At 34.0% G+C, this 12244-nt stretch overlaps 1 protein-coding gene across 1 annotated transcript; it reads right to left on the bottom strand.

Moving 5' to 3' along the window:
* Nucleotides 1-10100: 10100 nt before the first annotated feature.
* LOC119078524 (protein escargot-like) lies at nt 10101-11727 on the bottom strand. The gene has a single exon (XM_037186089.1). It carries the CDS (start codon nt 11477-11479, stop codon nt 10163-10165), a length of 1317 nt encoding a protein of 438 aa, XP_037041984.1. The 5' UTR covers nt 11480-11727; the 3' UTR covers nt 10101-10162.
* Nucleotides 11728-12244: the final 517 nt, after the last annotated feature.

The following is a 12244-nucleotide window of genomic DNA, read 5'->3' as shown; positions in this document are numbered from 1 at the left end:
AATTCTTGACATGTCTGTTGTGAAGTTAGTCGTAAGTGACACCACAGAACTGAAATTTTTTTGTCCGTTAATTTAAAAAATGATTTTTTTGGCGGAAATGCTTTTATTTGAATGTGTGCATGTTTCCGGTAAAATAAAATAGTGATAAAGTCACCACTATTGATGACCTTTAAAATGGCATCATCGGTTAAATATGATTGGCATAGTCTATTATATTTTCTTCATATAGCCGGGAATTATTCCCAAAAACTTTTTATTTTCAATTAAGTCGAGAGTGTTTCCGATAAAATTCAAACACTTCGTTTCAAACAATCGCTTTCTTAACTTAAGGTCTTAACTTTGAACTAATTTACCATCGGCATTAGAAAGACGCTCAAAAGTTTTTCTTTTGTTGCAACAATTGCAAAGTTCCATTAAAATATGAAGAAGAAAAAAACAGAAAATTCAATGCAAAAATTTCTATTATCTTACATAACACCCATTAACATTCAATCCGTTTACATTCAAAGTGTACAAGCTCGCCGATAAGCTCTATAAACTTTCGTTACATTGTGACCCATCACCCATAAGTGGAATTGGTTGCATCTATAATACCTTCTTGTAGCATATATAGTTTGCAATGTGCGACAGTATGCATATGCATGCATTATCACTGCGAAACATGTGTGATTAATTATGCAATAAGTTAATGTTAAAAAATTTGTCACCAGAGCGCATTTCGTACAAATACGCTTGGACAGTAAATAATTAAGTAAATTGTCAGGAAGGCCAAGCGCGATCAACAGAAAATGCTGTGCAAAGACACAGCCACACAAATTTCCAATATGAAGCAATAATTATTTTATTATTATTCCCCATATGTATACATGCCAGTAGTAATGTCTCTCTGGGCATACCACATAAAAATGTTAATCTGAGTGGTATACGACCCGATCAGAATTCAGTGGACATGTCCGCCACACAAACGTACGGCACAGTGCGGTTGAATGAAGTTTTAATGAAACTTGAATGCGCTTTTGTTATCTTCGAATGTTATTAATCAACTCGGAGCCCTGAACAAGGCTCTGAAAAAAATTTATTTCGACTGCACCATTCGGTGCACAAGGAGTCAGGGCACCTAGGCTACAGAATGAGTGCTGGTGAACCTTTTGTTGTTGTAATCGGTTGAGTTTATAATTATAATAGTATTAGTTCAAAAAATTGGTCCTGTGGGTGTAAGGGAAGCTGGTGGAGACAAATTGTTTTTAAAAGTTTCCGTTTGTTTAGTAACAATATTCCTCTATCAATATAAGTAAGTATTCACCCATGAATTTGCAGGGAGACGACTTTCCGCAAATCGTTATTCGTAAAGAAGGACACGAGTCTTTACCAGCTTCCCTCACACCTATAGGACCAATTTGTTGTAACTTTATTATTAGAACTACAACCTCTACCGATTGCAGCGTGCAGAACCAATCAGTTCTCCAGTCCTCACTACATATCCTAGGTTCACTGACTCCTAGTGCAGTAGACAATCAAAAAATGTTGCAGAATCTTGTTAAAAAGTGGGATTCAAATTTTATTAAAACTCCATTCAACCGCACTGTGATGGATATGAGTATGATATGCTGTGTGTACCTTTTCGCATTGCAACTTTTAAAATATTTTATATCCAAGAAAGTCAAGAAAAACTTCAAATTGCATCTTATTTAAAAGCAGTAATAAAACATTAATTTTTTAATTTTCATATTTATCATTTCATATTATACACAGAGACTGCGCCGTGGCTGTGTGTATAGTATATGCACTGCACAACCATTTGTATATATATTATTAATACTACGCGTCTCTTCGTTGGACTCTGAATGTACGTAAATGCACTCTGAATATAAAAAAAAAGTTTTTATATTTTTGCGCAAATTGTTTAATTTATACTTTTCATATAATCAAGTGCCTGTGCGAATAAAAGCCAATAAATTTAAGAATTAACTTGCTATATATTTTCATTACGTTAGACACAAACACCATGTTTTATGCCATCACGCTAAGATTGGATTAATATTTACACAAAAAATAATTTGTTTTAAACAAATGAAATAAAAAAAAGATGGGCGTTCTTCATCATATTATTGTCTTTTTTGCCGTCTTCGTCGTCTTAACAAATCGGTTAATGAAATTTATCGGTTATTTGATTTATATTTAATAAATAAAAAAAAATCTTTGCGATAAGATGACAATAATTTTGGATAATCATGCTCATTGAAGATGGCGAAAATTCAGTTTACGTAATTTTCCGATCGATTGCACGCGTAATTATTGTTGTGTTTTTGTATTCGAATTACTGATGTGATTATGTCACAATTGAATTTTTAATCCTTTTACTTTCCCTTGATGGTACATGGAAAGAATATACTGATAGAGATGTTCACCCATTTAATGTCCAAATGTGTAAGTGTAGTCTCGAGATAATACTAACTAAATCAATATAAAAGCTTAGTAGATAGCAGTGTAGGCGTCCAAGTTTTGTTACTACTCCGACTCGACATTGCGACACCTATACATAAGTGCCTTTTGAAACAAATACATTTGACATCTGTTGACAACAACGACGACAAAAAATAATAGATTATCTGCGCTAGAACTTTATTATATAGAAAAATATATGGAAAAACAAATGAAGTAAAAGATTTCATTAAAAATTCCAAGGTAGTAAAAGGAGTAACAGATTAAATACAATGACTTATTGTATGGCTTCCTTTCATCTCCATCGTCCTAAAAAAAACTGGTAATTAAATTCTAACTCATAGAGTTGTACTTGAGACTTGACATGTTGGCGTCAATCGGCACCCAAATAATACATGTTTAAAAATGACAGCCGAGACGAATCGAGTGTAACTCTATGTTCTAACTGATCCAAATACCACCAGTACAATCTTTTTGGAGGATCATTATATGATTTAAAACCCTAGAGTTCTTACACTGGATCTGAATTGTATGCGAATGGATATGATAAGTAGTCATTGCTAGACCAATAGCAGAATTACAAGAATCTTGCTCGAAGGATTTCTCACAGTCAATGGATGCATGGAAAGGTGACATTATGGAAGAGTATTGTACGAAATTCTTGCTCGAAGAATAGCAGGACATACAACAACTGGCTGACCCCTAACCACAGCATCTGTTGGCAATAATGAAATCAAATTTAGTCCATTTAGTCATCTGTTCGCGACAACGAAGACAAAAATAAAAGATGCACTTCGGCTAGTTTTCTCTTACATGGCAGGGTGAATGTCGAAACGATCGAAACGATCAAACGAAAAACGATACTTCAAACCAAAGAAGTAACATTGGTAGGGCCTACATCCAGTAGTGGATAATAAAAGGCATATTGTAATACGTTTACCAAAGTTCAACGACACAGGCTGAACATAAGTCATGTAAGTCAACAAAAACAAGTGGAATGTATGAAAGCAAATATTGAAGTAATAAATTTTGAATCAATTTATTTTACACAATTGAAGTAACAGATTGACTGATTTTGTTATGATACGCTTGCCTGTTCTAAAAGTAATCTAGTGAATCCTTATCGACAAAATCGAAGAAAAGCCTTCAGACGTTAGCTTTAATTCTAAAAACTTACTTATAGTTACTGAATTTGACATCTTATTAACCAACAACAAACTATAAAATGTCCATAATGAATATCATCTATCACCCAACATAGAATTTCAATGTCCAAAAACTGCCAATGCTTTCTTTTCAATTGATGTAAAAATTGATCCATTTAACTGTCTTGTCGGAATGACAAACACGGGCCTCTCATTTTCTAGAAATTTGCATCAAATTCCTCATCATTTCTCCAATAAAGTTTTTTGTTTCATTTGTTTCGACAAAGCAAAAACGTCTAACGTCCCAATTTGTGTTAAGATTTCATTCAATCACTTATGTGTAAAACGACAGTGAAATTATCAATGTCCAATGGTCCATATAGTTAAAATTGATGTATCTCATGATACTCAATCACGACAACGTAAATTCCGCTGATGAAACACAATTTTTTTTTTAGATTTATTCGCAAACTTTTATGCCTATGTGGATTTGTTGGCTAAAGACAGGGCACTTTGTTACCAATGGTATACATTTCGGTATTATATGCTATCAAATACCGAAGAGTTTGAAAAAAAGAGTCTTGTAACCCATCGCTAAGACGACGACCGTTTTTTTTTCTTCATCTTTCTTCTCTGAACAATGGTATTACATGTTGTAAGAATTTTTTTTGTATGTGTATCGTTCGTCTTATTTTTTTAACCGTATAATAAAACAGAAAACAATTAACAACAATTCTTGAAGCTATGGGCGATGATATTGCAAATTATTTTTGTGCGTTTGGAAATTTTAAAAAGTAACAAGAGAAAAAAACAAACCGACCTGGAGAAGAAGAATTTAATGTCACTGGTACAGTTCAAACATGCGCTCACAGTTTTTACAAACAGAAAAATTATGTTCGCAAGTAGGGCAGACTCGATATGTCGTGAATCAGAGGTATGGATCAATTTCTTGTATTGTTCGAAGAGGTTACATGCATAAGACGGATTAAAGAGGAGGAGTTGTACGGATTGTCTTTTTTTTACTTGCTTGTGTTTTGTCTTGAGATATAGGTGAAATAATTTATTAACTTTCACCATTAAATTATCTTCAATTGAAAAGATGATACAAAAAAAACACAAAATTTGTCGTGTCAGGTTAATTTCAAATTCTATTATGTGTCGCTGTATGGCTGCGTTTTTATTTTTTTTAACTGTAACATGCAGTCCTGTATTTCGAAAAGAAAAATGTTGATGAAAGTTTCAGCACCCGTCACTTTTGATGTGACGTATTTTGACAAATCTGTTTCGAAATCTTTTACTTCATTTGTTCTGGCATACATTTTACAGTGTATGGGCTCATTGGCGGCTCAGGTGCCAAGGAAAGATTGCTTTACTTGCTCATTCTATTTTCTCCTATCCTAAATATGGTAAGATACGTTTTGAAAAAATTCTTGGATCCGTTTGGCGAAATCTGATCGTCATGTAAAGATTTTCCAATATGACGAATACGCTAATGACCACATATGATTTCCCATTTTACAAAATGTTCATTAAAATTTGGCTTTAGTTAAAAATTTGTATGACCCACCCACCTATGTGTCATCGAAGATACAAAGCGAATACAACATATTCCAGAAAATCAGAACTGCATTCCTTAGGTTCCTTAGATTTTCCGATGCAATATCTAAAGTATTTTGGGTTTCCTTCTGAACTGAAATAATCAAGAAACTGGCAGATTGGTTACTAAAATTCCATGGTCCACTATCTTCCCAGAGTAATAACTCAGGATATTTACTGATTTTTAAGGTTTTTTTGGTACCCTACTGGAATTTAAGGATTATTTATCCCACAGAGAATATTTAAGAATTTAGTCTTTGAACAAATCTGGAATTTTTTCATTATTGAGGTGGCCACAGTTTCGAAACTCAAAATGTTTTGTTACAGGTTTGGGTATAGAAATTTCGAAAACGGATAGAAATTTCTTTTCTGGAAAGAGAAGTCTACACAGCTTCAGAAGACCTATGAAAATTGTAGTATTTAATATGTCACATACGTTCATCTGTTATCTATAACGACGACAAACATAATGACTTTAAATACAGCAAATGCTGTCTCGTAATCTTTGGTCGATCTCTTGTACTCGTAGTGAATTTCCATGAACGTACAAAATTCCAAAAGAACTTATTTCGGTCAAAACTTCTTTTAAAGGGTAAAGGTGACGCAACGCAAGTCCATATGTCTGATATCGCTAGGAGTGATGCATTCTACATCTCACCTGGAAAATTAAAGGGAACTATTGCGTTACATTCAGACGTTAAGGAAACCTCACCACTTTCAAGCATATTTAGAGATAACCGAAACATCTGCCACTTGTGTCGCAGCTTATTTCGTCTATAGTCTTTCTTCAAAAATTTTGGAGTTCAGACGCGTAATGCATCTCCTGTAGCTAAGTTTACACTTTCGTCACCTCTACCCTTTAAAAGGGTTTTTGAATTATCGATACTAATGCTGTCACCTCAAAAGGGTATTCCGATCACTCCAACTTTTGTACTTAGTCGCACTTAAAAACATATTTTTAGACGTAGTCTCTCAGGAGCAGTTCGACTGTCGTATAAATTAAATAAAAGTGAAAGCTTCGAGCAAACATGAACCCTGGTCATGATAAATTCTTCTTAAAATGCTACGTTTGATCATCTTTTATCCATGCTAAAAGTCAGGTAGTAAATACACAGCAGTGATTTTGTACATAATCCAACCCCCCTTCCATCGATATAAGGTTTAGATTAGCTAAAGGTAAATCGTTGAGAGAAAAGAAGAAGTTATCTAACTAAATGATAAATTGATTACCTGACAACGTTGGGGTTAAAGAGGATAATATTTTCGTAAGATATATTCTGCAATACCCCATTACACACAGCCACCATATTCATATAGAAAATATGCAACAGATAGACCGCGACACCCATTATACACATTAATCTAACAACAAGGAACATGCATGGAAATTATAATGTAATTATGGCATACGTTTTATATATATGTGCGAAAAGAGTAATTTGTTGCAGGTTCAAAGGGCATCCTTCTTGTCATCCCACATAATGCAGGTACTATATGAAAATGTTTCAACAAAAAAAAAGAAATCCCCACATGAATACTCAATTGCTCATACATTTAATAATCATAATGTGTGTACTCTGTGTGTGCATTTTGTATTACTACATTGCAGTTTAATATAGTTGTCTGTCATAGAGAAAATTATTGTGTGGCAGTTAATTTGATTACTCACCACAGCATTAATAAATGACTAAGCTGTAACAGTTTATGGATATTTCACGAAATTGGAAAAAAAGACAACACACAACTGAATGATGGTAAAGTTCTTTGATATTATTTTGTTAATGAAATTTTGTGTAGGATAACACACAGAGAGTGAAAAAAAGCAACAACGACAATTTAGTGCCAGATGACGCCACAAAAAAATTCAACTATATTCAATGGCACATAGTCATAGATAATAAATAACGATAACCTGTTAATTATAGCGTTACAAAGTTGATGTTCGTCGTATTGTATATATGAAGCAGCGCATGATGAACCATGTTGTCTGGATACTCATAAATAAATATAAATATAAAAAAGCGACACACAACGAAACAGATGACGATATTATATCGTACAGTATGGTGTATGATGCGTATATTACAAAAACAAATTTTTTCTTCTTCCTTTCGAACTAATTATTTAATTTAAATTGGGCCACTACTCAGGGGGTGAATAAATAATTGAATTTGAACGTACAAAACATTATGAACACAAATGTTACGTATAATATGGTTCCAGTCAACAACTTGTGCATATACAAACACTCTTCATAATGAGATCAATTTACTGTATTGACCTCTATTTTTACTGGCATACTGCAAACAATATCTTCGCTAAAGATTCACGTTACCATTCAACAAACAAGAAAACCAAAATGAACAACAAAAAAATGTTTATTTCAATCAACGTGAGATATATAAATACCTTCAATAATATACCATCCGTGTTCGACACCAACCTGAACTTACATTTTGAATATATATTTGATTTGAATTCGTATTTAAAACGTGACAGTGTTTTATGAAGTCACACAAAAACTGATAACAACAGCAACAACAAGCTGAAGAAGAAGAACAAACAGAAGAAAAAAAAATCTGAATCTGAACCGAAGTGTGGACTCTTTTATTTTCTTGTCGAAAGTTTATTTTAAATTTAAATTGAACGTATGTTCGAATTGGAATAAAGTCGTCAAGAAGCAAAAATCGTTAGTTGGCGTTAAGATAACAACAAAAATGTTGTGCTGTTCATCATGCAAGAAAATTTCATCAAAAACGGTAATGTTCGCTTGAAAAGCTACAAGAACTTTAAATTCCTTTGCAATTAAGTATTAAGTGGAATTGTCTGTTATTCGGTTAGGGATAGACATGGAAACGCTCGATTGTTTTTAATTGCTTCAAAATGAAGTGCAATTGGTATGTCTATGTCGAGGTCTCTAATCATCGATCCATTCATATAAATGCCAAACATATCATTAAGACAGTTATTGAATCTACTACTTGATTTGCTTTAAGTATTTTCGACTGACTGAAATAAAATCTTTCCAATCAATTGTTTCTTTTAGCAAGCGTTCGCTCATAGTAAATTTCACAAAAATTATTTTTTGAAAAATTAAGGAAAATATGAGTAAATCTAGGAGAATGGGGGAAAATTTAGGAAAATGTTTTCACAAAAATAGGCCCTGATTCAGCTATATTAGACAACTTCCACTGCAAAGAGCTACATTGTTGTTTCTAAAGAATGATTTGATATGAGGATTGGACAACTTTTTAACTCAATCATCTAAATGCATACAATGAATAAGTTCGTCGCTTTATGACATCTTTTCCTTTCAAGTATTTTCTCTTATTTTCTTTGATTTTTAAGAATTTTCTTAATTTTTTAAATTTTTATTTTTTATTTTCAACGAATCTTCATTTTTTTATACAAAGAATTTTCTATGTTTATCTGCCTCTCGTGCAGAACGATAATTAAACATTTGAAACTTAAAATAGGTTTAGATTTTGTTTACATAATAAAATATCTGCAGAAGAACCTGCCATACCAGAAACAGCAGGATCTTCTAATGATACATCAGGAGAAGTCATCTGTTATCGTCACTGACGACGAAAGCGATGAGTGTAAGCTTAAATGATCTTTTATAGCATCGCAAAATCTATGAAATTATGGTATAATTATTGAAGTAATAGATTTTGATTCAACCAACAAGAAAGGATGTAACAGATTCAGAATGATAATATTTTTGCCAAAGAACAGGAAATTTTAACAAAAACCACAACCGAATTCGAAGTAAGTCCCATGCATGACAGACCTATGTGTATAGTGTAAAATATGAAGATATAAGTTCAATAAGTGCCCATATTAATGAAAATCTTTTCTCGAAAAAAAATTAAAATAGGGTTAGATTCGTGATAACTCACGAAAACATTGTCATTACAATAGGCCCTGAATGGCCGACGTCACGTAGCTAAAGAAACTGATGAATTCATCAACAAATAATCGAAAGATCAAGCAAAAAAATGTCTACGATTTATGGTATGACATTGTTCCTTCCTATCTACCCACATTTTCCGTACATGCGTGAGACATAGTCTTCGATTTATTTAAAGCTTTTTTTGGAAAATCATCAGTGATAATGGAAGAGAAATTGACCAATAGTAAACTTTCTATGAACTAGACAAAGTAGGTAATTGTAATTCCCAATTTCCCATACTTACCTTCCAGAGCCTTGCCAGGTGCTATTTATAGGTCTTATAATTGTTTTGAGAATCAGCCATGGATTTTTCGTTGATGAAAATGTATTCGCTGACTTGGAAGTACAATGAAATCGGTGTAGTGGATGAGAGATAAAGCATTGGAATAATTTAAGTTCAATCTTTAATTTATTAATTTTTATAAAAATTTTCGTTTATTTATAAGGAAATATATTAAAATCTAATTTCTACGGTATCATGAATATACAAAATAGTTTTCGATTTTTTTTCTCTTTTATATTATATGGATTTATAAGCCTATCGATTGCTTCTTGATTACTTTATCGCTTTGAATTTACTTTTATTTTTTCACTTAAAGGCACACAGACTTTCTGAATGGTTTTGTAAAATGGCTTTTTCCTTTTTCGTTTGAAATTTATTCAGAATATAAAAATTTCGTTTGTTTGTTATTGTTATAATAGAACGTTTTGACTAGATTTTGCGTTAACTGGGGCAATAATTTTTCTTTTCCTTTTTTTTAAATTAATTTTTATTTTTAGTGGCAGCGCTGGCAGCTTTTAATTTTTTAAATTAATTTCTTTTACGGGGTTTTTTTCACTGGAAGTTCCAGTACAAAAATGGTAAAAATTCGTCAATTAGCTTTGCTTCAATTTGGTTTAACAAAATTGTTTTTCGTCCTTTTGTCATTTCGGATTCAAATCAATTTTCCATTTAACTTCTAAAAATGTACGTACGATCAGTCTTCACTTTCATTAAATCATCAAAAAATTTCCTCCTCTATCCTCAATACACTTGAATGTCATTACTTTGCGGAACAATCTGATTCAAACCATACCCTAAGCCTCGTTCCATCGGCACACCCGGACAACCGACCTCGATGTGTTTGGTCAACAGCGACATCCGCGAGAATGTTTTGCTACACGTTGTGCACGAATATTTCTTAATTTCGGAATGCGTTTGCAGATGAGCCCGTAGATTTGATCGGTCGGCGAACGCCCGATGGCAATGCTGACAGCTGAACGGTTTCTCGCCAGTGTGTGTACGAATGTGTCCCTGCAGTAGCCATGGACGCGAGAATGCCTTGTGGCATATATCACACTTGCACGGTAGCGTGTGTGTTCGAATGTGCATTTTCAGCGCACCCAACGATGTGTACACTTTATCACATAATTTGCAGGAGAAATTCTTTTTGGCTTGGTTGCCTTCAACAGCTGGACAGTGGAATTGTAAGTGTTTTGATAGGCCCGAATGTGTCGAATACGATTTGGAGCAATCCGGACATTGGTAGTGAGCGCTTTTTGTCGATTTTTCGGTCTTTGATTTTTGGTGCTGCTGCTTCTGTTCCAAGCTTAGCGATGATAGATCACGGAAGACGGAATAGTTTGATGGTAAATTTTCGGACAATGATGAGTTTGTTGAAACTGGAGAAACTGATCGTCTGGGTGATTCGTATGAATGGTATGACGATGCTTGGCTGGACGCTGGTGACAATGGGAATAGATTGAACAATGGTCGATGCTGATCCACTCGATACGGTGTGAATCGTTTTGGATATGCTTCTGGTTTGATGATATTGTTGTTGAAATTGGTTCTTAAGTCCAGTGATGAGGATGTGTAGGGATTGTACATAGGAACATTTGTCTTGTAGAGGCTGTCGTCCTTGCTGTACCGATATTGTGATTCAAATTTGCTGGAGTACGACGGAGACGGATAATAGGCCGGATCTATGTTTTCATTCGGTGTGGCTGGGAAATAACTTGGCGGTGTTAATGGACTGACCCATGGCTTGAAAATAGGTTCAATGATTTCTGGATAATATATCGGTGCACTAACATCAGCTTCCTGTTTGATCGGAATGTCAGGTTTCAATGTTGGAGTTGTGGTTGATGGCACTTCAATTGGAGACACTCTGTCACGATTGTCTGGTCTTTGTACTTTCGGCTGAATGGCATACGAAGAACTTTTACGGGATAAGTCTTCTGGCTTAGTGCTAAGATTTTCCGGTTCGCACTGTTCTTCGTGGTCAATCAAAACTGGTCGTTTCTTTAACGGACACTTGCTATAATTTTTCACTTGGTCATTAATATCCATGTTGACCATAATTGTTGCTTTTATTCGAATGCACTGCGACACTCTTTCGTTTCGATAAATTAAATCTCAAAAACACAAAATCTTTACGCGATTGCCTTGCGATATAAGCTCGACAACATCAACTTAATGTTCAGAACATAAAATCTTTTACAAAACGAACCAAACTCGAAAAAAAAAACCTCAAACAGACGATGTAAACCGTTCGGGAGTCGAACCCTGAATGATCGATTCACACTGAAGTACCTGCTATTCTATACTCGTCTATAAGTCTCCCTACTTCATTTCAACTGTTCGGCAGCACGTGCCACACAACCAATGAACGGCCAAAACAACCAATTCTCCTCTTCTCATATGAAAGGTTCCCACCAGACCGGAAAAAGGCTTGCATTCGTTTTTGAATTTTATATACCACTGAGAGAGAAAAGAGGGGAAAACAGGTGTGCGCAACTTACTTAAGAGTTTTTTTTATGGTAGAGCTCACATGTATATGATGCGAGAGCTGCTTAAATTATAGTTTTGTTGTGTATATATGAGCGATATGTGAAATTTTTTGAAAATGTTATAATCGGGTAATGTGTTATGTGGTTCATGTATACTGAGAGAGAGCGCAGACCGTTTAGTGGATGAATAGATTTGGTATATAGAGTTATGGATTATGTTTTGTTAGTTAAATGAAGGACTTTGATTTAATTACAAGGAAAATTGTCTGTTGCAGGGAATATGAAAGAAAATCCATTTCAAATCGTTTAGCATCATCCTGCGACATCATTATGT

Source organism: Bradysia coprophila, unplaced genomic scaffold (genome assembly GCF_014529535.1).
Source record: "Bradysia coprophila strain Holo2 unplaced genomic scaffold, BU_Bcop_v1 contig_297, whole genome shotgun sequence".
NCBI classification, from domain to species: Eukaryota; Metazoa; Arthropoda; class Insecta; order Diptera; family Sciaridae; genus Bradysia; species Bradysia coprophila.
Note: the sequence above shows the minus strand (reverse complement) of the source record. Positions and strands in the feature narration are given on the sequence as shown.

Coding starts and splice junctions, on each gene's coding strand:
- LOC119078524 (XM_037186089.1), bottom strand. CDS start 11,479: ATGGTCAACATGGATATTAATGACCAAGTGAAAAATTATAGCAAGTGT.